This window comes from Suricata suricatta, chromosome 3, assembly GCF_006229205.1.
Source record: "Suricata suricatta isolate VVHF042 chromosome 3, meerkat_22Aug2017_6uvM2_HiC, whole genome shotgun sequence".
In the NCBI taxonomy this organism is placed as follows: domain Eukaryota; kingdom Metazoa; phylum Chordata; class Mammalia; order Carnivora; family Herpestidae; genus Suricata; species Suricata suricatta.
The window spans coordinates 148876585-148900669 of NC_043702.1; the positions used below are offsets into that span (position 1 = coordinate 148876585).

The window sequence follows — 24085 nt, forward strand, 5'->3', positions numbered from 1 at the left end:
GGGCATGCAGGACACTGGTTAGGGGGCAAATCCCCAAGCACTCAGAGGCCTTGGGGGTTTTCAGGAATTTGCCACCTTAACCCGGGAGCTGAGCATGTGTCGGGAGCAACTTCTAGAAAGGGAGGAAGAGATATCAGAGCTGAAAGCAGAGCGGAATAACACAAGGGTAAGTGGGTGACCTGCTGTGTGTGTGTGTGTGTGTGTGTGTGTGGACCCCGCGAGCAAGGGAGCTGGCACGGCCAGGGCCAGGCGAACCCCCCACCCCTTCCTAACGTCTTCTTGTCTTGTGTTCTGGGATCAAACGATTTAGTCATTGGTGCTAGGTTTTTCACCTGTAGAGGGGGTGGTCATGGGAAGGTTGGGGTCCTGGGAGAGAGGCCAGGGCAGCTGGCTTGGGGCAGGTGTTCAACGTGTTATTTCAGCATTTTAACAGTGGTGCACACGGCCATACCCCTGCCCACTCGGTGGTCATGTGGCCCCTGCTCATAGCCCCTGGGGCACATGCTCACAGCCCTCCCTCTTGCCCTCCCCTGCTCCCTGCCAGTTGCTTCTGGAACATCTGGAGTGCCTGGTGTCCCGCCATGAGCGGTCGCTGCGGATGACTGTGGTCAAGCGCCAGGCCCAGTCACCTTCAGGGGTCTCCAGTGAGGTGGAGGTGCTGAAGGCTCTCAAGTCACTGTTTGAGCACCACAAGGCCCTGGATGAAAAGGTACCCAGCCTGGCCCACCGCCTGGGCCACCTACCATCCTGCCCCGCTTCCCTGGGGCCTCTGTGAGACCCTTCTCTGCAATTTCTGCATCCTGTGTTTGGGGAAAACTGCTTCATAACTGGCCCCGCCCACCACTACCACCGGCCTGACTTCCGGGTCCTCCTCTTAGGTTCCCTCTCAGAAATTTGCCTCTTGGCAAGTCCCTCTCTTTGCCTCATGCCCAGTACTGGTAGATCAAGCCCAGGCTCCTCCATCCTGAGTCCAGTGGGGTCCCTGTTTCTTCCTTTATCTCCCCTTACCTCGGCCAGGTGCGGGAGCGGCTCCGAGCAGCCCTGGAGCGCGTTACCACCTTGGAAGAGCAGCTGGCGGGGGCCCACCAGCAGGTAAGCTGCCTGCCCACCCTCCACCCGCAGACTGCAGCTCCTGGAAGCCAAGGCAGGTTTACTGATCCGCCCCACCCTGTTCTGCACTGGATCTCTCCCGCTGTCAAGGCTGGAGACCACTAGCCAAGGCGAGGCTGGGAGGCAGGGGACTCGGAAGGGTCTAGAATATACAGGAAGTTCTCTCCTCTTTGACTCACTGTGGGGCTGTGCCCTCTAGGTGTCTGCCCTGCAGCAGGGAGCAGGGGTTCGGGATGGAGCGGCAGAAGAGGAGGGGGCCGTGGAACTGGGACCAAAGCGCCTGCGAAAGGTGGGTCATGGGAAACCGCGGAGCAGGGGCAGGTCACCCCTGAGATGAGAGGTGAGGGCCCTATCCCGCTTTTGTTCAGTAGAGCAAATGCTGAAATTAAACTTGGGGCTTTCTCCAATATTCCCATTTCTCTTTCCTTCTTTCCTCCATCCCACCTGCAACAAAATCTATAGATTTTGTGTGCATGTGTGCACCCAACCTGCTGCTAAGCACATAATGCCCGCTCAAATCGCCAGGTGCCATCTACCTGGTGTGTCAGTGTCAGACAAGATCCCTCCTCTCTCTGAGCTTTGTTCCCCTAGTCATGCCCCCTCCTAGGTTACAAGATTCTGAGACAGCAGGTAAAATTAGAAACTACTGTTTTTTCAAGAAGCACAGGAGAGCGAGGGTGTTTGGTCACTGTCTGGAGCAAGCTCCTGGGGCCCAGAGGAAGGAAGGGATACCCGGTGGTATGTGCCAAGATGGGAGGCAGAGCTGTGATCCGCTCTGGGTGTTCTATCCCTGGGCTGGGCCAGGGGAGTGGGACACCCTGGGCCCTGGTGACTGACTGGTGGCTCGATGTCCCTGGAGGATGACACGGGCCGGGTAGAGGAACTACAGGAGCTCCTGGAGAAGCAGAACTTTGAGTTGAGCCAGGCCCGGGAGCGACTGGTCACTCTGACAGCAACCGTGACTGAGCTGGAGGAGGACCTGGGCACGGCCCGCCGGGACCTCATCAAGTCAGAGGAGCTAAGCAGCAAGCACCAGCGGGACCTCCGGGAGGTGAGCAAGGGCGCCCATCTGGCCCCGTCTTGTGGAGTGTGAGGTGGGCACTCAGAGTGGAGGGAGGGCCGGCCGGGCTGGGGAGTCTAAGACTGAACACTGGGTGGGCTCCACTGTGGGGAGAGTAGCAGGAGGGATGGGTCAAGGTCAGAAACTGGCAGGGCCGTGTGGGGAAGATCCAGTCAGCCAAGTATTGGTGGGGAAGTGCAGACAGGATGGGGGCAGGGTGAAGCTGATGACCTTCCCACCTGTCCCCTTCTCTCGTGCCCAGGCTCTGGCCCAGAAAGAGGACATGGAGGAGAGAATCACGACACTAGAGAAGCGCTACCTGGCTGCTCAGCGTGAGGCCACATCCATCCATGACCTCAATGACAAACTGGAGAACGAGCTGGCCAATAAGGAGTCCCTGCACCGTCAGGTAACTCCTCCCGATGGGGTTGGGGCAGGCATTGTACTTGACCCTGGAGGCCCTGGCAGTCATGCTGGAACCTCTCCTTGGTGGCCCAGGAGCCTCTTGGGTCCTGCCTGTCACCTTGGGAAAGAAGAAGCTAGGCCTCTTGGGTAGCCAAGAACCAAGGTTGTCCTTTGCCCCTGTGGCCTGTCACCTGCTCTCTACTGAGGCTGGGGCAGAGGGTCCAGCAGGCTTTGGTGCCCCCCCTTGACTCTTCCCTGCCCCCCAACCCCACCCCCGGGCTAGTGTGAGGAGAAGGCCCGACACCTGCAGGAGCTACTGGAGGTGGCGGAGCAGAAGCTGCAGCAGACCATGCGCAAGGCCGAGACACTGCCGGAGGTGGAGGCTGAGCTGGCTCAGAGAATCGCGGCCCTCACCAAGGCAAGTGGGCCTGGGGCCTGGGCCTCTGGTGCTGTTTCTGCTTCCAGGTCTCTTGCAGGAGGGTGGGGGCCAGGCAGTGAGTGGAGATAGTGGGAGGCACCGGGGCTGGGAGCCAGGAAACCACTTCTCATGGCAGCACAGCTCCAGGAAGTTCACCGTCTGTGTCTGTGTCTGTCGGCCTCGGCACCCTTCAGGGATGTGACAGTCCCCTGAGAAGGGATGGAGGGCGCCTTGGAGAAGTAGATGAGACTGAGGATGCAGAGTGGTTATCATTTATGCTTTTGTGTTAATACTTCCTTTTGTTTGTGGCTGGAGTGGAAAAATTAGGACTTTCATCTCTAGAAAGATGAAATCTGAGGGGAGACATGATCAAAGGAGGTGCAGGAGATTTAGGCTGAGCATACCTTTTTTTTTTTTTAACATTTTATTGTATACTCCACGATTTTTCTTTTTTTCTTTTCTTTTTTTTTTTTTTAAGTTTATTTATTTATTTTAAGAGAGACAGAGAGTGCAAGCAGGGGTACGGGGAGAGAGTGAGAAGGGGACAGAGGATCTGAAGCAGGACTCATACTGACAGCACAGAGCCTGATGTGGGGCTCGAACTCACTAACTGTGAGATCATGACCTGAGCCAAAGATGGAAGCTTAACCGACTGAGCCACTCAGGTGCCCCCCAGCCTTTGCTTCTTTATCAAATTGAAGCATTCAGGATTTAGGGACCAACTCTGGTTACTTGAAGGTGGCAGTTCTAGGATTCATAAAAGGGAATAGAATTGTACCTGACGGGCAGTTAATTTTGTGGAGTAGCTGATTCTTAAGAGGCGTGTGGGCTGGAGCATCTGGAAGAGCTGGGTAAATGCACTGACATAGGCATGCACTGGGCTAATCAAGAGAATTTAGGGGTGTCTGCAGCAGGTTGGATGCTTTCACGGATGGCCTCATTTGGGATCTCCTTCTCTACCCTCCCTTCCAACCCCCTGAGAGAAGGAAATCAGAAGTGAGTAAGCATCAGTCCTGGGAGCCTGGGAGGATGCAGGCTGGCTAGTGGGCAGCTTGGGGGCGCTGCGGCCGGCACCTGCTGCCTGGCTGCCCTTTAGGGAAACCCAGCACCAAGTCTGCTTCTGCCACTGACTGGCTCTGTGACCTGAGAAAAGTCGCCACCTCCCCAATCAGGCGCAAGTGTCATTATCTCCTCTATGAGGCCATCATCTCTATGGTGATGGGGTTGGACTTGGTGGTGTCTAGGGTCTTTCCAGCTCCTAGAGATGAAGTGTTGGGTTTAAAGAGCTGGAGAGGATGTCATGTGTGGGCTGCTGAGCTGTCAGCTCTAGAATCTCTCAAAACTGCCAGGAAGGGAGGGGCTGAACTGATGAATATGTTCAAAATGACTCAGTAGGGGGGCTTTTAGGAAGGATTTCCCAACTGTGAGATGTGTGATAGTCTGGAATATCTTGTCAGCTGAGACAGTGGGGTCTCCATCTCTGGGGACACATGGGTGGAGGGGAGACCGCTCTACTTTGGCTGGTTTAATTACAAGGATGATAACCATGGGTAGCACTTACTGAGTGTTTATTGTGTCCTACGTGTTCGCTGTGCATTGTCTCATTTAGTCCTCGCAGCGGTGCAATGGGCATAGGTGCTGTTGTTATCCCTGCTTTACAGTTGAGGAAACTAAGGCACATAGAGGTTCAATAACTTACCCGAGGTCGCACAGCAGGGAAGAGAGGAAGCCGGGAATTGAACCCAGGCATTCCGGCTTGTGTCCATACTCTTAAAGTGCAGGTCCATCTCCCAGGAGGCATAGAGATTCATGGTGGCTCATGTTTTCAGGTGGAATTTTTTTTTCTGGAAGTGTGGAGAGCAGTTATAGTCCATTGGGCTGCCAGCCCTGGGATTTTTAAGTTTGTTTATTTATTTTGAGAGAGAGAAAGAGAATGAATGAATGAATGAATGAATGAATGAATGCCGGAGGAGCAGAGAGAGAGGAAGAAAGAATGCTTCACTGTCAGTGAAGATCTTGATGTGGGGCCCAAACCATGAGATCGTGACCTGAGCCGAAACCAAGAGTCGGACACTTAACCGGCTAAGCCACCCAGGTGGGAGAAGGGGGCGGGGGGAACACCTGGGAAGGGGTAGAGAGTATTTGGGGAGAAGGGCAGTGGTGACGGTAGTTCTGTTTCAAGGTGAGAGGTTGAGGGCTAGGCTTTGTTGATACTGAGGCCCTGATATCCCCAGAGCACCCTGGCACCGGGGTATGTGGCATATCCGGGCCAGAGCAGGAGGCAGGCCGTCTAAGGCCACACTGACCCATCCCTACTTCCAGGCTGAAGAAAGGCATGGCAACATTGAGGAACACCTGCGGCAGCTGGAGGGGCAGCTGGAGGAGAAGAACCAGGAGCTGGCAAGGGTGAGGGCACCGGGCTGGGGCTCTCGGTTCCCCTCCCTGTCCCGAGGGCAACCTCCCAGATGGTGTGTGGACAGGCCTGAGGAAGAGTGGGAGCTGGGAGAGGCTTGGCCAGGGACAGAGCCCTAGAGGGGCAGGGGGAGGTGGTCAGGTGAATGGGCTGGAACTGGGTGGGGATGGATGGCACCCCGGGAAGGCCCGGGGTGGGGGGTGCCTGGTACCAGGTGTGCTGACTGTGCAGGTGCGCCAGCGGGAGAAGATGAATGAGGACCACAACAAGCGGCTGTCGGACACCGTGGACCGGCTGCTTAGCGAGTCCAACGAGCGCCTGCAGCTGCACCTCAAGGAGCGAATGGCGGCCCTGGAGGAGAAGGTGCAGTGGGGCCCCGGCCTGGGTGGGCGGGGCTGCCGGGGCGGGGCGAGGGAAGGGTGTGGGTGGAGTCGGGCAGGCCCCTGAGGGGAGGAGTCGGGATGTGAGTGTGTTAGGGGAAGGGCGTGTCTTGACCGCAGACACTGGTGGACTGACCTCATCGAGGCTGGAGAAAGGAGGAGCGGGAAGGGTGAGGACAGGGAGGGGAAGGTGAGGGGCGGAGTCCTAGCTCTCCGATGTCCTCTCCCAGAATACGTTGATCCAGGAGCTGGAGAGCTCCCAGCGGCAGATCGAGGAGCAGCACCATCACAAGGTACCCAGCTGCTGGCCAGCCCCGCCAGCCTGGGAGGGCCGGGCTTGCAGTGAGGAAGGAACACGCCTGTGTTTCATGCAGCTGCTCTGACACCCAGCACCATGCCAGTCCGTGCACAGACGTTATTTCACTGATCCTCGCTAGAGCCCATCACGGTGGATGCATCACCACCCACATGTAAAGAAGAAATGGAGGCCATAAGCATAGGGCATATGGTGGGCAGCAGAGAGGCAGGGCTCAGGGAAAGATTCGATGGGACCCTCCAACCTGGTAAGGCAGGAATCTGGTGATTCTGGGAGGATTAGGCACTGTCCCTGCCTCAGCAATGTCTGTGAGGTCTGAGCACCGGGCCCCCTCTGCTGCCCATCCTCCATTGCCATGCGTTTGTGTGGTGGTGAGGGCTCAGCAGGCCTATTCAGGTAGAATCCTTACCAAGACAGACCCTTTCCCGGCCCTGCCCCTCTGCCTGCCCACTGCCGATCCTTCTGCTCCCTTTCCAGTTGGACCTCTTCTCTTGGTGTCATCTGTGGGCCTGGCCGGGGGCCCCTGTCTTTGGACTTTGCAGTACATTCTGCTTCTCCCCAACTCTGCTGTCCTCTTTGTCCCTCTCTCCCCTCTCCGCCCCTCCCTGGTCCCACCCCCACCCTGGGTCTGCCTGGCACAGGGCCGCCTGTCTGAAGAGATTGAGAAGCTGCGCCAAGAGGTGGACCAGCTGAAGGGTCGAGGGGGGCCGTTTGTGGATGGCGTCCACTCCAGGTACTGGAGCGCGGGAGGCTGGGCGTGCTGGGATGGGGTCCTGGATGGACCCTGAGGGAGGAGACTTCCTCCCACCAAAAGACCGCCCAGGACCTCAGGGTCCTCCTCCTATCCAGGGTGGGACACTGAGGCTCCAAGAACTTGGTCAAAGTCACCTAGCTCACTTGGGCAGCTTAGAAGGAGCACCTGTCCTCTGAGCTGAGGGATGCTGAGAGGCAAGTAAAGACTTCCCCAGTGCCATGGGACACAGGCCATGCTGTTTCCTTGACAGAGGGCATGCCCTTGCGAGGGGTCTGCTGAGTTACATGCTCACCCATGTCCCACAGGACTTGCTCATGGAGAGTGTCTGGTTCATTCTAGTTCTTTTGAGACACCATCTTCAGGGCTCTGGAGGATTGTTGTTTGAGAGTTAAGGACCACCCAGGTTCAGGTAGCAGGCAGGGGGCAGAAGGGCAGCGTGACAGATTGAAATGATGCATCAAGGACTTCCTTACTGTTGGAATTGAGATGCCACATCCATGGTTGGTGACATCCCTTTTTCTGAAAACATTTTAAGAGATCGTGAGTGGCGCTTTCCACCTAATGTTTGAATTAGGTTCATGTTTTAGAGAACTATTGGATTTCCCCCCACATTTTGCGAAGTCATTGGCATTGAACTCAGACCTCAATCCTGCTCCTACTTCTCTGCCCAGAAAGGCAGGGTAAAGACTGAAGATACTAGTAGGTGATGCCACTCAAGATTCATGGCTCCTGGCTGTTTTCTTTCCAAACCAAAGTGTCACAGAAGAAAGTCTCTGAGGTTCCCGTCAGTTGTGCTCTTGCCATATCAGGGAAATGAGGATCAGCTTCCCGGAAGGAAGTGTACATGCATATGTATGTGTGGAGAAGTAGGGCTTGAATTAGGGAAAGGGACATTGAACTTGAAGAAGGGAAGCCTGTGGCTGTTTGGAGTAGAAGAGATGTAAGTTCCATCTTCTGGTTCATCAGAAATTGTTGGATAGGAGTATGGAGAGAAGCAGGGAGTGGAGACAGGAAATAGTAGTTGGGATTCCTCTGCCTTCTTCCTTCCCATAGGTTTTTCAGAAGAGACCCCCCCCCCCGCCACCGCCAGCCCCCATAAATAACACATGACTTTGAGTATACCAAGCCATTTTCCACTGTTTGCTTTCCTTAATGGTTGGGAATTCTTGACTTTGACCATAGAAATACTGGACCCATCATGAGATTGGGACTGAGTTGCAGGGGAGGAGAGGGAGATAAGCAGAAACTCCCGTTTCCCTGCAGCTACTTTGTGCAGTCCATTGTAGGCTTGCCCTGTCCCTTTGCCGTGGGCCCCTCGAGGCTTCCAAATTGGGAAGGCATAGGGAAGAAGTATCACCAGGGAAGGCTTCCAGACATTCCAGAGCATCATAACTGGGATTCTAAAATCTCAGAGTTGAAATAGACCTTTGGGGCTTCTCTAGCCCATGTCTCTGATACAGCGTCAGGGCGCCCTGAAGCTTCCTGGGGATAGGGAATATGCCTGGGTTGAATTTTGGCTAGGGACTCATTCCAGATTATGGGGAAACCCAAGGAATGTTGCTTAGGAGAAAATGAAGAAAGAAAGACCCTCAGGATTAAAAGGACTTTTAGAGGCCCTTCCTTCCAAAGGCTCTCAGCGCTGGGAGCTCTCCCACACCATTCATGTCAGATGGCCTGAGAGCCACTGCTTGAATAACTTGTTGATGGAAAGCTCTGCTTTTTAAATTTTTGTTTAATGTTTATTTTTGAGAGAGAGAGAGGGAGGGAGAGCCCGTGTACGAGCCAGTGGGAGAGGGGCAGAGAGACAGGATCCCAAGAGGGCTCTGTGCTGACAGCAGAGAGCCCAGTGCAGGGCTTGAACTCACAAACTGTGAGATCATGACCTGAGCTGAAGTCAGACGCTTAACCAATTAAGCCACTCAGGCACCTCCCCACCTTAAAAAAAATTTTTTTTAATGTTTGTTAATTTTTGAGAGAGACAGACAGACAGCTTTTTAAAAGCCACCAGATGCATCACAAGCTAAATTTTACCATTATAAGGTGCTTTTTATGTTTTCTTTAAAAAATTTTTTTTGAATGTTCATTTATTTTTGAGAGAGAAAAAGACAGAACACAAGCGGGAAAGAGGCAGAGAGAGAGAGGGAGACACAAAATCTGAAGCAGGCTCCAGGCTTTAAGCTGTCAGCACATAGCCCAACGGGGGGCTCGAACTCAAAAACTGTGAGATGACCTGAGCCTAAGTTGGACGCTTAACCGACTGAGGCAACCAGGCGCCCCCAAGGTGTTATGTTAAATGGAAAGCTGCCTCTCTAGAACTTTCTCCCCTGGATCATTCTGATCCCTGGGGCACCAGAGAATAAATCGAATCTCTTGTTTACATGGCAGCCCTTAAACCATTTACAGTGTCTCTATGCCCACTAAGATTTCTCTTCGCCAAATGGAAGATCACTTAACCCTTTGGGCCTTGTGGGTGAGAAGTGGGGCACTCAGTCCTCAGGGCTGGCCTTCTCTTCACCTGAACACTCAAGGTCACATATGGGCAGCGCAGCAGACGTGCGGTTCTCCTTGAGCACAGCCACCCACGCACCCTCGGGTCTGCATCGCCGCTACTCGGCACTGCGGGAGGAGTCTGCCAAGGTGAGGGGTGGAGGGGTGAGTGTGGAGGGGTCTCCCCAGGGAGTTTGGGGTCATTTCGGCCGCGTGCCTGGCTCCAGTTTCACAGACGGCTGGCATGCGGTGCAAATCCTCCCCCTCCCGTCCCCCATGTGGACAACAGCTGCAGCGGGTTTGGGGCCATTGTCAGCTGCAACAGCTGTGCCCCCTCGCTTTGGCCTCCTGGTGGGCAAGTGGTAGGGGCTGGCAGGCGGCCAGCCGGTCCCTGAGGCCCCACTGAAGCGTGTGCACGTGTGCCTGGGTGTGCAGGCGTGTGTTTCTGGTGGCCAGGGTGGGACATACAGGGGCGAGATGGAATTGGCAAGCTTTCTGGAACGAAAGCTGTGGTTTCTGGGGGAGTTGAGGGAGGGATGGCAGGTTAACTGGCCCTGGGGATGGCACCGGAAGTTGTCTGAGAAGCAGTTTTGAGTTCATTCTGAGTCTGCCTAGGGGACTGGGGCGGGAGGAGGGAACAGGAAAGACAGGGGCAGAAAAGGATGATTGCATCTTTTTTGGGGGGGAGGAATGTGATTCTGCCTTAGCCCCATAATGGTTTAGCATGCTTTATCTTGAGCCCAGGCCTTCTACCTGTGCTAAGCACCACAACATACATGTAGAGAAGGAGGGAACTCCTAGCCTGATGGGGAAGGTTCATGTCTGCCCTAGTCTGGTGGAATTGCAGTCTTGAATGAAGGCATCTCTTTCTATATCCCCTCATCCTTTGCTCTATCTGTTTTTAAGAACACATCAGGTGCCCAGGAGCTAGAAAGGAGCCCTAACTTGAGGGTTTGGGTCCCAGAGGGTGGGGTTAGGGCACCTCTCTGTCCCTGGCCCCTTTCCTTTTCTTCCCCTGCTCTTCTGGTGCATTCAGTTCCATGTTTTCTTCTTCCGGGCCTTTGTCCATCAAAGAGGTTTGCAGGATGACTTCTGAGAAGCCACCACCTCCCAGAGTTGACTACAGGGCCCTGCGACATGCTGAAACTTTGGGAGACACAAGGCAGTCAGGACTGCTTGGTTTCTCTTGGCCCCTGGATCTAGTCACTCTTGGAGAGTTTGTGTGAATAGAAAGGGATAGCTTATGTATACTGTGTACTTCGTGCCAGACACTGTGCTAAGCACCTCACGTGCATTTCCTCATTCAGTTCTCATAATTACCTGCAGAGAAGGTACTACAACTATCCCCATTTTACAGAGGAAGAAACTGAGGCACAGAGGTTACACAGCTTTACCACAGTTGCACAGCAGATATTCAGGTTTCAAAGCAAGGCAGCGTCTCTCTTGAATCTGTTCCTAACCACTCTGCTACGTGGCTCCTTGAATTGGCGTATTATTTCTTACGCTTTACCGTGCACAGAAATCACCTGGGAATCCGGTTAAACTGTAGACTCTGAATCATTAAGGCCTGGGGCAGGGCCTGAGATTTTGCACTTCTGAGGAATCCCCAGGGGCTGCGGTGCTGCGGGTGCAAGTGGGGAGGGTCTTGCTCCTCAGCCCGTCTGGTGTGTCTTCTTACTACTCTTCTCCCCTCCTTTGCTAAGGGCTGGGAGCCCTCTCCACTGCCTGGGGTGCTGGCCCCCACAGCCACCCCTGCCTTTGACAGTGACCCTGAGATCTCCGACGTGGATGAGGACGAGCCAGGGGTTCTGGTGAGCTCCGTGGATGTTGTCTCCCCCAGTGGCCACTCGGATGCCCAGACCCTGGCCATGATGCTGCAGGAGCAGCTGGATGCCATCAACGAAGAGATCAGGTGAGGGCAGGGGCAGAGGGTCTGGGAGGTAAGCTTGAAGGACAGGGGTCCCTTTGGGTTTGGGCACTGCAGGAAAAATTCTCCATGTATTTGCTTGTCTCCAACAGCTGCACCTTGAATGCTCAGTCTAGGGACTCTGTGTGGGGTCTCAGTCCCACTACTGGATGGAGAGGGCTGGGACCTCAGATCGACAGTTCTGAGACTTCATTTCCCCTCCTACAGCTCCTGCAGCTAAATGTAATCGCTAAAAGTCTAGTCCCCACTTTCTGAGGTCACCTCCGGGTGAGAGCTTTGTATAAATGCTATTGTCAGTCTTACTAATCTCTGGGGGAGGCCGTGTGATTGCCATGTTACAGACACAGGAACAGGAACCAGACAGGTTAAGTGATTTGCCCAAAGCCACACAGTAAGTGGCAGAGCGAGGATTCAGAGTCAGGCCTATGCTCAGTGCACTGCAGCATGCCTTCCGTCCCTCATGAGGCAACAAGCAGACCCCAGTGGTGTGGAAAGTCTTCAAGCCCAGTACTCGACCCTGCCTTTGTAGGGGGGCTATTAGTATTTATGACCAACGGCAAGGGAAAATCTGAGCAACAGTGCATCAGGCTTAGGGGTATAAGGGGCATCTGTTCAGTGGTTCCCACACTTTTGGATTTCACAGGCCAATTAAAAAGAAAACATCACACACACACATGCACACACACGCTGCGGGGTGATAACATAGGGCCACTAACTTTTATTCTGCAAAGGAAAGCAGGAATGGTGACGGCTGTTTCCTATCACAACCACTGTACAAAGGAAAGGGCGTTTTAACATTCCCTAGTGTTGGAAGACATACTCTCGGGACAAAAACGAGCCCGGCTCCTGGAGGACAGTAGGCAATGCTACTTCAGCGCGTGCGCATGCGCTGGAGGGTGCGCACGCGCTCCTCTCTGAGTGCTCCCCTCCCCCACCACACCATTGTCAGAAGTTTTCTCATTTTTCTGTAGAGTAGGGAAGACTCCATCTGGGTCATTGTCAGTTAAAGGACCTGGGTTTGGGAACTCCTGGCTCGGACTCCTCCTGATGTTGGGCAAATGGGGAAACTGAGGCCAGAAAGCCTGACTCAGGGTTACCCGCGTAGTTAGTGGTAGGTTCAGAATTCTGCCTCCCAGGATGGTTTGTATGCCACTGAGTAAACGCCTCCTTACCCCGCAACTTCTTTTGTTAAACTGGGGAGTTTTGTTACATGAGGCCAGATGACGAGAGAGAGAGAGAGAGAGAGAGAGAGAGAGAGAGAAAGAGAGAGAAAGAAAGAGAAAGAGAGAGAGAAAGCAATGTATCTGAGCTGCGGTGGACAGGGCCAGTTGTGTTGGCGAGGCCTGGCATGTCCCGGCAATGCCAGACACAGTGCGGCTCCCCCGCCCATGGCACTGCCTTCTGCCTGGGGTCACGGGGTGGTGAGCACAGATGCTGCCGGCACCTGCCTTCTCTGGGTCTCGCAGGGGCCACGACTCAAGGTCTGGTTTCCCCAGGATGATCCAGGAAGAGAAAGAGTCCACCGAGCTCCGTGCCGAGGAGATTGAGACCCGCGTGACCAGCGGCAGCATGGAGGCCTTAAACCTGACCCAGCTGCGCAAGCGCGGTTCCATCCCCACCTCTCTGACCGCCTTGTCCCTGGCCAGCGCGTCCCCTCCGCTCAGCGGCCGCTCCACACCTAAGCTCACCTCCCGCAGTGCAGCCCAGGACCTGGACCGCATGGGGGTCATGACCTTGGTGAGACCCTTGGGGCAGTTGAGGAGCAGCCCTGGGCTCTGCGTTGGGGGCTGGCGGAGGGGAGCTGCTAAGCCAGGAGAGGCCTCCTTCCCTCTCAGTTGGGGCTTCTTCCCATGATGTGTGCAGACCCCAGCATGTCAGGCCACCATGTCCTTCTGGGTTTGGAAAGGGCCTGTCATATCTTCCTGAACCCTCTCTCTTGGATAAGCGCAGACCATGTAAGAAACTCACCCCCTGCCTATACCTCTCCCCTTCCGCCAGAGGTAGCCCGGACTTATTTTAATCAGGCCAGCTTTTTTTCTCCTGTCATAGTCTCTCGAGGATTGTGTGAGGCACTCAATCCTATCTTCTCATCCCAAGACCACCAGGTTCCCCTTGGGATTAACTTTCGGGCATCTAGAGGGTGATCCTGAGCTCACCTTTCACTCTCTCTTCCAGCCCAGTGACTTAAGAAAGCATAGGAGGAAGCTGCTGGTGAGTGCTGCCTGAGGACCCAGGTACTAACGGGTTAATTCTCCCAGGCCTTTCCCTTTTGGCCTCTCTCCCCTGGGCCCTTGACTCTGAGTCTGGGCTCAGAGGGGCCCCAGGGTTACTCCAAGCTCCTCTGCCTCAGTCCGGGCTGGGTAGGCAGGTCCCAGATCTCTCCCTCTATCCCCTGACGGCTTCACTGTCTGTTCAGTCGCCAGTGTCTCGGGAAGAGAACCGGGAGGATAAAGCCACCATAAAATGTGAGACTTCTCCTCCTTCCTCACCCAGGACGCTGCGGCTAGAGAAGCTTGGCCACCCAGCCCTGAGCCAGGAAGAAGGCAAAAGGTAAGTGGCACGGGCCCCACCTTGAGGCTCTCTTCTGCTAGGGTCATGTCATCCCTGTTTCCAGAGACCATCTTACTCCTCTTTGAAATGCCATTTTGGAAGGACAGTCCCATATCTCCTTGAGTCACCTGCTCTGATCATAGCCCTCCCCCACCCCCGCAACTTCCTGTTAAGTGCTTCCTGAGGTCTGACTTCCCTGACTCCTGTTATAACTGAAGTATGTTTCTTTTCATTCCACCCGCTCCTGGCTGTCGTCCTGTAGTGCTTTGGAGGATCAGGGCAGCAACCCCAGCAGCAGCAACAGCAGCCAGGACTCCTTGCACAAGGGTGCCAAGCGCAAGGGCATCAAGTCATCCATCGGCCGTCTGTTCGGGAAGAAGGAGAAGGGCCGGCTCATCCAGCTGAGCCGAGATGGAGCCACGGGCCATGGTCTCTGTCCACTTCCTAGCAAATGAGTGCAAGTGGAAGGGCCAGAGCAGCAGGCTGTACTCAGATCCAGCCTTACCCCCCGCCTCCCAGGGGCCAGCGGGTGGAAGGCACGGCTGGGCTGATTTCCCCTCCGAGGGCAGCTGTTTTCCTTGAGAGCTTCTCTGTGAGATCCCAGGGCTGCCTCAGGAGGGCTAGCTCCTGCCACTAGAAAGTCCAGGCTGCGGGTGGGGGCGGGGGTGGGGGTTATTTATCTGGAGTGACTTGAAAGGGATTCCTGTCTGGAGCAAGAGATTGGCCCTCTGAGGTTTCTTCTAGTTTGGAGGTTTTCTGTTCTCAGGGCCTTTGGGAGGAATTCCTTGGTTCTCTCTTTAGGAGCGTCAGTTCTTGATTAGAACTTATTTCTAGTATATCTGACCTGTAGGATGCAATGTATCATAATGCCTAATTCTGGCTTTGTAGACATTATGTTCACGCAAAAGCTTGGGGAAGAGCATTAGCCCCTCTGTGCTAACGTAAAGTTCTTGTACATGCTTCGCACGTGGTAGGTACACGATAAATGTCGCTGTCTTCCTTTCCTTCTTCCCCTGCCTCCTGCTTTCCCTGGTCAGTCATTTATTTCAACACTTATTGAGGCACTGCTGTATACAAGGCTTAGTGTTGGGTGTTGGAGCACAAGGCCATTCCTTCAAGGAGCTATCGTTACGTTAGGATATAACGATAACCATATGCTTAGGGAGCTTCTGGAACTCTGAACTCGGCGTGGAGGGGTAGCGACGCCAGCAGTGGCTTCCTCTGCTAGGTGACAGACAGCTGGGCTGAAGCCTGAAGGCTGCGTAGGAATGAGCCAAGCTAAGAAGGGTTGTATGTGAGGGAACTGGGGTTCTGGGAAAGGCAGATTCTGCGTACGTGCGCTTTGTTTGCAATGGAGTCTTGTCACAATGGGGAAGAAAGGGGCGGGAGGAGTGGAGGGGACAGATGGTTTTGGACTCCAGGCTGGGGCCAGCTCGTAAGGGCCTTGAGATGTTCCCCCAAGGCCATGGGAGCATTGACAATTACAGGCAGGGGGACCTGATCAACTACAAGAAAGGAACCTTTGAATCCAGAGGCATAATTAGACCTTCTTGCACCTCAGGGAAGGTGTGAATCAGAACGTAGCTAGCTGGGTGAGAGGGAGGAGGAGAGGCAGGCACCTGTCCCCTGGGAGGAGAGTAGGGTGAAGCGCCCTGCCCCCAGCGCACAGGGGTGCAGGGAGTAGTGGAACTGGCCACAGACGGGGCTGGGAGGGAGCCGAGAAGGTCTGATCTGTGGGAGAGGCATTCTGTGCGAAGTCCCATGGCTTTCCACGCTCCCTGCAGCATGGTGGCACCTAAGATAGCCTGTCACCTTGTTTTTGGGATTGTCCACACCTCCTCTGTCTGTGCTGCATGGAGTGGCCAGAGTTTAATGAATTCTAAGATGTTGCCCCTGCCATGAACTCTGTGGGTCTGCTCAGGAGATCCTTGTAGACGAAGACAGAGTTGGGAATGTTCCCCTTTGTGGTTTGTGCAAGTGTGCCCCCTGAGGCAGAGGCCGAGTGGCACATCTCTTAGTGTGCCCATTTCCCCGCCCCAACTGGATCAGGATAATTCTCTGAGCCTATAGCCCACTCGTGTGTGGCTCTCCGGCTTTTCTTTGCACCTTGGTTTGAAGGAGGGATCAATTCTATCTAGGATTTTCGTGCTGGAAGGGTGTGACAGCTTTGGTCCATTGGGCTGGAAAACGCCTCTAGGGCTGAGACTTCCAGGGCAGACTCTCTGGGCTGGGTGACCCATTTGATGCCAATGTGGGGCTGCATGGATATAGGGACATAGAGCGGAGGCTCCAGGAATAGTGGATGGTCCTATCAGGCCTCCGGGGTTGTTATACACTGAGGTTGGTAAACATCTGCTGGTCTGCTCCCCGATCCTGGCCCAGGCCACGGGAGGAGAAGGAGAGGGCTTGGCTGACATGACACCTCTTTCCTTCCAGTTATGCTGATAGACTCTGAGCTTGGTCTGCAGGAGCCCATGGTGCCTGCCAAGCTGGGGACCCAGGCAGAGAAGGACCGGCGACTGAAGAAGAAGTAAGAGCCACAGGCCAGGCTCTGCTGGGTAGCACCCAGCCCCTCACCCACTTGGCCTGTCATGGGACTGAGCTCAGACAGCCAGAGCCTAGCAAGGCCCTTTCTGAACTGGGCTGGCCTGGTCCACATGGGACCATCAAGGGCTGAGCAGTGGTTCTTAGGATAACCCACCTGGAGAGGGAGGCTGGGGTGCTGTGGGAGAGTGACCCCAGCCCTGTGGGTCTCTGGCAGAGCAGACTGTAATGCCTCTGGGTCAGACCATGTGCAAACAAAGGAAGGGCCTCCCCTTGCCACTTGGGGATGAAGGGGTCTTCCTGCCCCAGGTCTTGGCATCATACTGCTTCAGGCATGGAGCAGGGGTGGGGGAGTAGAGCTGTGGGAGTCACACTCAGCACGGCCATGGTCTCAGCAGTGACCATGGTTGAGAGTCAAGGAGAGACTTGTGAGTCTTTTGTTCCTCTTCCCTCAAGACACCAGCTGCTTGAAGATGCTCGCAGGAAAGGAATGCCCTTTGCCCAGTGGGATGGCCCTACTGTGGTCTCCTGGCTGGAGGTAAGTCTGGGCAAAGGGAGTCTTAGTCAGAGGCCCGGTGGGAAGGGTAGGTGGGGTGGGACAAGGATTCCTCTATAGGTAAGGGGGGTGTCCCCAGAACTTTCCCAGCCTGTTTTTCCCCTGCCCGGTGCACATGTGCCACACGTAGCATTTAGCCCCGCACCCGTCCCCAGCAGATGCACCTACCAGTTACTTTGGGGGGCAGAACTGATGTCACTTACCAATGATGCCTCAAAAGTAGCTTGGTTTGGACAAGGGGAACTCAGTGTCACCGAACTGTAGGCTTTCACAGGCAATGTGACTTCCCAGAGGCTGTCCTCAGGAGCTAAGCACCCATACAGTGTTGGGAAAATCTCTTCCCATTCTCAGGCCTCAGATTTTCCATCTGTGAAATGGGAAAGAGATGCATTTGGTGATTGTCAGCTCCACATTTCTAAGTTCTCTTGCTCTGCGTTTGCTATATTGAGTCCATGGAGGAGGCCTGGCCCTACCTTGGTATTGTCAAGCTCTTGGCAGTGGGGCCCAGATTGTGGGGGAAGGAGCTGAATTTCCGCCCGTGCCTGCATCTGCAGCTCTGGGTGGGGATGCCTGCCTGGTACGTGGCAGCCTGCCGGGCCAACGTCAAGAGTGGGGCCATCATGTCGGCCCTGTCGGACACAGAGATCCAGCGTGAGATTGGCATCAGCAACGCCCTGCACCGGCTCAAGCTCCGGCTGGCCATCCAGGAGATGGTGTCGCTGACCAGCCCCTCCGCCCCGCCCACCTCCAGGACTGTGAGTGGCTTCTTCCTCACCTGGGAGGTTTTCGGAAGCCCTGGAATAGTATTTGCAAAGTTTCCCATTGGTCTTTGGGAAAATAGTAGCTTGCTTCCTGCCTCTTACTTCCAGTCCCCTCAGAGGGCTCCATCTAGTCTCCAGGAGGGGCTGATGTTGATTCCAGGAGGATCCCAGAAGCCTGGTTCTCTGCCCTACTTAGACAACAGCGGCACGTCTCTGGGCAGTTTCCAGGACAGGGCTTCTGGGGTTCTGTCCAAGATAGATTCAGGGAGACAGAGGGGATAGAGCATTTGTGAATTCTGTCCTGGTGCGCCAACCTCTACACAAGAACACAGTCTACTCCATGGACCCTCAGGGTGCAGTCTTCTATTACTACCCGTCTCTTCGATTGGGATTGGCCAGCCTTCCAGATCTGCACCGCTCATTCGTATTCCTTCAGGAAAAGTCTGTTGAGCATCTCTTGGTGCCAGGCACTGTGTCAAGCAGTGTGAATACAGTCATGTAGGAGGTTGCTCTGATCCAGACAGTACACAGGGCTCGGGGCTGGGTCTGTGGGAAGACTCCGGGGAAGGGATGTTTGTCTTTGCCTTTGGGGTTCCCAGCCTCAAGGGGGATCTCGGGGACCCACAATCAGGACCAGCTAGGTTTCCTCTCTTCCTACAGTCTTCTGGAAATGTCTGGGTCACCCATGAAGAGATGGAAACTCTGACAACACCCACTAAAACAGTGAGTCTGGCCCTGGGCCCTGGGCTTAGGGTTGATGACCCCCACGAGGATGAGGGGGAGGTTTGGGAAGTCAGAGGGGGGGTTGCAGCCGATCTAACGTGAGATTGGTATACCTGATGTACATCGGGTTCTGCTCTCAGGATGGTGGCTTGAGGAGAAAGAGGTGGGAATGAGAACAGTTTGTGTGTGTTGGCAGATTCATCCCAGGGGGGTCTCCAGGGCCAGTGGGGAAGAGCTGATCTTGGGAGTGCTGTGCTCTGCTGTGGGCCTGAAGCCACAGAGTCCTTGCCTTGTGCTCATCCTTGGTGAAGTGACGGGGAGTGGGAGAGCCTGGCCCCTTGCGGGGCTGTGAGCCAAGCCAGGGAGGTGTGGGAGCGTGTTTTTGCCACACACACATTTGCTCCCCCCTCACGGCAAACACGGGCACATGCACCAGCCTTATGTTCTCACTTGACCATCCCAATAAGCTCTCACTAGTCACCCTCCCACTGGTGTGTCTGCTGCCTCTTCTCGATGGGGCCCGGGGTTAATGCTTCCGGGTTCCTTGACTTTGCCTGTTTCCCCTGACATGCTGCACTGGTTCCCGCTAGGACAGTGAGGAGGGCAGCTGGGCTCAGGTAAGACCCTCTTCCCTGTCCAGAACCACCACCCAGGAGTTTAGGACAGTATTTTCCCAACACGCTCTCTGCCTGACAGGACTCCCTGAGTCCCAGTCTATTTGTGTCCTTCACATGAAAAGTCCTGGACAGGTTTTCTCCTCCTGCTAAAGCACCCTCCCTCCTCTTTGCCCTGTACCTTTTGGTTTCTCAAGATGGCAGGTGCGGCGCCTTGGAAGGTGTGCCCCCAAGCATGCCTGCCTCTTCCCCTCTCTTCCCAGGAGCCATGAGACAGATTGGCACAAACCCTCTTCCTTGCCCCATCCCTTTCAGGGGGCACTGCGGTGAGCTGGGCAAAGGCCTTTTACTCATTCAGTCAGTGGGCAAATATTTATTGAGCAGCTGCTTGGTATCAGGCCTTTCTAGGCTCTCTGGGTATAGAAGTGACAAAGTAAGCCCCATAGAACTTATATTCTAAGGGAGAGAGAGGCCGAAAGTGCATAAAGGCATCAGTGAGCACTGTGTCACACGGATCTCTGGGCCATGAGTGGCACAGGGAAAGCCACCGACCAGGGCCTGGGGGAGATTGTAGTATATATTCACACGGTAGAACAATCAGCAGAGGAGATGGATGAATTTTAGAAGTACATTATCAAGGGAAAAATCCAAGTCCCAAAAGATTCATAGAATTTTATACTAAAACTCAAGAACAAGCAAACTTAATGATATGTTTCTTAGAGAAATATGCATTGGTGATTGTAAAGACTGTAAAATTTTTTTTTCAACCAAGGGAATGATAGATCACTCAGCACAGCAATTACCTCTAGAGGGGCAGCAGGGAACAGGCTAGGGAAGGAGAGTGTAAGGTATCCAGACGCACCTGTGTGGGAATGGGGTTGGTGAGTATCAATGTTAGCTTCATTTATTTCTGCTTACCAGCAAATATACATTACACTTATTTTTATGGGTATAATGGTTTCATTTTAAAAGATAAAATAAGTTTTTCAGCCTAAAAATATCAAGTAGGGTAAAGAAACAGAGTGACAGAGGGTGGCTGCTCATAGAGTCTTTCTAAGGATAGATGGTCAGGGAAGTCCCTGCTGTTGGCGGGAGGTGACAGCCAAACAGAGCAGGTGGGGAGAGTCACGGGGGTGTGTAGGGTGCTTGAGAAGGCAGCAGGCAGGGCCCCTGGGGAAATCCTGGAGCTGACACCAGACCTCAGAGAACTGAGTGCTGGCTATTCAGATGCTATTCATCAGCCTGTAGCTTTTGGCGTTGTTAGTCAATCTGTAATTCTTCTGTAGATGGGTGAGCCAGCTTCCCAAGCGAGATTGGCTTTTTTTTTTTTTTTTTGCCATTCTGCGGATCCTCTGTAGCTTGGCCTGTCCCCTGGGCATAGTGGGCTGAGAACTAGGAAGGCAGGTCCGCCACACAATACCACAAATGCATTCCTGAGTCGACAGGAAGGACTTCATATTATCTGCTGCCTGGATAGTTGCTTCTGTTCATTAGTGTAGATAATTGATCCATGAGTGAAACCATATCATTCTGAGATCTTAAAAAGTTCCATTTTAAATCCCCACCTCCTACCACTCCCAGCTTCTTAGTGAAAATAACCTGCCGTGGAGGATGGAGTGATGTTTCTCTCGAGCAGATATGCCAGCCGCGGCTTGCTGGCACTGCCTTCCTCCCCTGTAGCTCCTCTGCCTTGTTCCCCCAGACCCTGGCCTATGGGGACATGAACCACGAGTGGATCGGGAACGAATGGCTGCCCAGCCTGGGGCTCCCCCAGTACCGCAGCTACTTCATGGAGTGCCTGGTGGACGCGCGCATGCTGGACCACCTCACCAAGAAGGACCTGCGGGTCCATCTGAAGATGGTGGACAGCTTTCACCGGTGAGCAAGGCTAAAACAAGGCACGGGTCTCCCCCGGCCCTGGGGACCTGTCTCCGAGAATACAGGTGCCTCCATGTGCCCTGTCTGGGCACCAGCCGGTTCCCCCTTGCAAAAACCGGGTCCTTGTCTCATCCCACAGTTTGAGGGAGGATTCCGCCCTCTCACCTCCAGCCCTTAAGACACACAGTCATTTTTCCTTAGTTTCACTTTCTGGGAGATTTCCCCTCGTGGCCCTGAATTTCATTTCTTTGGGCGTGCCGAGTTCTCTCTGTTTACTCTGGAAAGGCTCCACCTGAAACCAGTGTTCACTTTAGGTGTCTAAGAAGAGGGTCTTTCTGGGCCCTTGTCCTGCCTGCACCCCACATCTGAGCTTCTCCGTGTTGAGCCCACGCCCTTTTGTACAAGATGCCATCCTGTTCTCTCATCCCCCTCGCAGAAAAGGTCTTCTGTTCACAAGTGTCTGAGGCGGAGGCCTCCAACTGGCAGCCCGTGGGCAGCTTTTGGCCCACAGATGTGTTGTGTTTGGCTGACACAGTATTTTAAAGATTATGAGTTTAGTTGCCAGTATTCAAACACTAGGAGGTTTTACACAAAATTATGGATGTCTGGCTTCTCTTTAAAAAACTGGAAGGTGTGTTGACACATTCCAGCACGGGGCTGGGGGCGGTCGCCCTTCTGAGACAGGTAGGCACAGTCTCCAGGTCCCACTTCACTCATTGCATTTCGTGCTTGACCCCAGTAGGCACTTGGGGCGGGAAGCAAGATGGGTGCTAATGTTCCAGGGGTCGACAGTTGTTAGGAAGTCCTTTTAACATCTAGCATCAAATCACACAGGCCGCTGTTTGAGCCAGGTTCTTTGTCTTTTACCTTTAATTAATGCCTACGCCACCCCACAGGAGAGGTATGACCCCATCCCACGTGTTCCGAGTGCCACATAGCTGGAAGGTGGCACAGTTGGCTTTCCAACCGAGGCACATGAGAGGGTAATGGGATGAATGTTGGCACTAGGAGGGTGTGGCTTTACTAGATTCTCTCGGGGCTCCTCAGATGCCCCTTGGTCTCTCTGACTCATAAACCATGGAAGGTTAAATGCATAAAGGATCTAATTAGCCTCCTCATTTTATGGGTGAGGAAACTGAGGCACAGGAAGGAGCATCAGGGATGACACCTGAGTGCAAGTCTCCTGACACCGAGTCCAGTCCTCTTGCCACCACACTGCAGAGCCTTCGATGCTGGAATTCTCTACTGTGACCTCCCTCGCCACCCCCCACCCCTTCTCAGGGCTGAAAGGGAATATTCTGTCTCAGTGGGTGTGGGAGGCCACCAGGCCTGGCTGCACCTGTCCTCTTGTCAATGACTGATAGTGCTGCGGAGAGAAGGGCCACCGCCCTGCCAGCTGGGATGTCCCTGGGCCTCTGGAGGATCCGTCTGCCTGGCCCCACCCAGCATTATGGAAGTCCGCCTAGCGACCCTCTGCCCAGGCCCCAGGAGAGCCTCAGCCTGCATTCAGCGTTCCAGATTCAGCTCCACAGCTCGAGTACTCAAGGGGTCCTAGAGCATTTCCACGTCCTTTACTTCAGCTATGTGTATACCTGCTTTTATTCCACTTAACGTTCCATAAAGCATGTTCTTACATCTTTAAAAATAATTTTAAATCATAATTACTGTGATGAGAAAAAGATATTTCAAAACTCTCCTTTTAATGAGGAAAACAAGCCCAATAGAGATGGAGTGTCACCAGGTCCCTCAGCCAGGTGGTTACAGAATGGGGCAGATATCCTTCTTCCTTCACACCTAACTCAGCGTTTTTCCCTGAAAGCATAGTGTTCTGTTGAGCAGTTTTCCTAGAGAGGCAGCTGCTCTGAGGAGAAGCAGCACACAAAGCATCCGGAATGTTCTCCTAGTGGTGGTGCCATTGCTGAGTGCCCAGATGTTTGAGGGGCCGGGCTAAGCCCTTCCATGCATGGTCACCTGTAAGGCTCACGCCAGCCCCACAGGAGAGGGGTGACCTCATCTCATGTGTGTGGAGGGCCAACAGGCTGGGGAGTGGCACAGCTGGCATTGATCTGACTTTAAAGTTTTGCTCTTCTATGCAACAGCTTTGAAAGCCCTAGGAACTGGACTGAAAATTATAGCCAGCAGGATCGGAAGAAGACAAAAGGCATTTCTAGTTAGGAGGTGTGCGTGCTCCTGTCCCCTCCAGTGGACCCAGGCTTAAACCAGTGGCTTGAGCAATGGGTGCCTTGGGCCAGAAAAGAACTCCTAGAAACAGTGAGCTGTGAGGGATTGTTCAGGGCAGCAGGGCTGCCTGGGTAGAGCTGAGGGGGAGAAAAGAAGGGAGCCAGCAGCAAAACTTAATTTCACAAAGCAGTGGCCACAAAATAGAGTTCGGAGGGAACGTCTCTTCCTCCATTTGATAGATGACAAAACCCAGAGAGGCTGTATGACAAGCAGTGTTCAAGTTAAGGTAGGATACTTCTTCGGAGGCTGTCCGCGGTGGAATGAGCTGCTTCAAGAGGTAGTGAGTGCCCTGTCATCAGCGGTGTCGGGCCAGGTGTTCACACTACTCAGAAGGATGGTTCTCAGGTGACACCTGCATGAGGTAGGAGCTTGGACAGTGGCCTGGGTCGGGGGGGGGGTCCCTTCTTTTTTTTTTAGACTCTTTTTTTAAAATAGTTTATTGTCAAATTGGTTTCCATACAACACCCAGTGCTCTTCCCCACAAGTGCCCTCCTCCATCACCACCACCTCTTTTCTCCCCTCCTCCTTCCCCTTTAACCCTCAGTTAGTTTTCAGTATTCAATAGTCTCTCAGGTTTTGCGTCCCTCTCTCTCCCCAACTCTCTTTCCCTCTTCCCCTCCCCATGGTTCTCCATTAGGTTTCTCCTGTTCTCTCCTGTTAGACCTATGAGTGCAAACATATGGTATCTGTCTTTCTCCGCCTGACTTATTTCGCTTAGCATGGCGCCCTCGAGGTCCATCCACTTTCCTACCAATGGCCATATGTCATTCTTTCTCACTGCCATGTAGTACTCCATTGTATATATATATACCACATCTTCTTGATCCACTCATCAGGTGATGGACATTTAGGCTCCTTCCATGTTTTCGCTATTGTTGACAGTGCTGCTATGAACATTGGGGTACATGTGCCCCTGTGCATCAGCACTTCTGTATCCCTTGGGTAAAT

The 24085-nt window shown here is 53.9% G+C and overlaps 1 protein-coding gene across 1 annotated transcript in view; it reads left to right on the forward strand.

Moving 5' to 3' along the window:
* Positions 1 to 24085, forward strand: part of PPFIA4 (PTPRF interacting protein alpha 4) — a 45983-nt gene that overhangs the window by 16650 nt on the left and 5248 nt on the right. Inside the window, exons 3-25 of the mRNA XM_029933388.1 lie at positions 65 to 166; positions 545 to 709; positions 1018 to 1092; positions 1310 to 1399; positions 1970 to 2161; positions 2433 to 2579; positions 2859 to 2993; positions 5316 to 5399; positions 5638 to 5769; positions 6017 to 6079; positions 6744 to 6835; positions 9385 to 9493; positions 11047 to 11255; positions 12767 to 13007; positions 13446 to 13481; positions 13687 to 13820; positions 14083 to 14249; positions 16257 to 16350; positions 16821 to 16902; positions 17475 to 17675; positions 18342 to 18404; positions 18995 to 19021; positions 20721 to 20896. Of these exons, the coding sequence (XP_029789248.1) occupies positions 65 to 166; positions 545 to 709; positions 1018 to 1092; positions 1310 to 1399; positions 1970 to 2161; positions 2433 to 2579; positions 2859 to 2993; positions 5316 to 5399; positions 5638 to 5769; positions 6017 to 6079; positions 6744 to 6835; positions 9385 to 9493; positions 11047 to 11255; positions 12767 to 13007; positions 13446 to 13481; positions 13687 to 13820; positions 14083 to 14249; positions 16257 to 16350; positions 16821 to 16902; positions 17475 to 17675; positions 18342 to 18404; positions 18995 to 19021; positions 20721 to 20896 (2816 nt within the window). The remainder of the gene's footprint in view (positions 1 to 64; positions 167 to 544; positions 710 to 1017; positions 1093 to 1309; positions 1400 to 1969; positions 2162 to 2432; positions 2580 to 2858; positions 2994 to 5315; positions 5400 to 5637; positions 5770 to 6016; positions 6080 to 6743; positions 6836 to 9384; positions 9494 to 11046; positions 11256 to 12766; positions 13008 to 13445; positions 13482 to 13686; positions 13821 to 14082; positions 14250 to 16256; positions 16351 to 16820; positions 16903 to 17474; positions 17676 to 18341; positions 18405 to 18994; positions 19022 to 20720; positions 20897 to 24085) is intronic.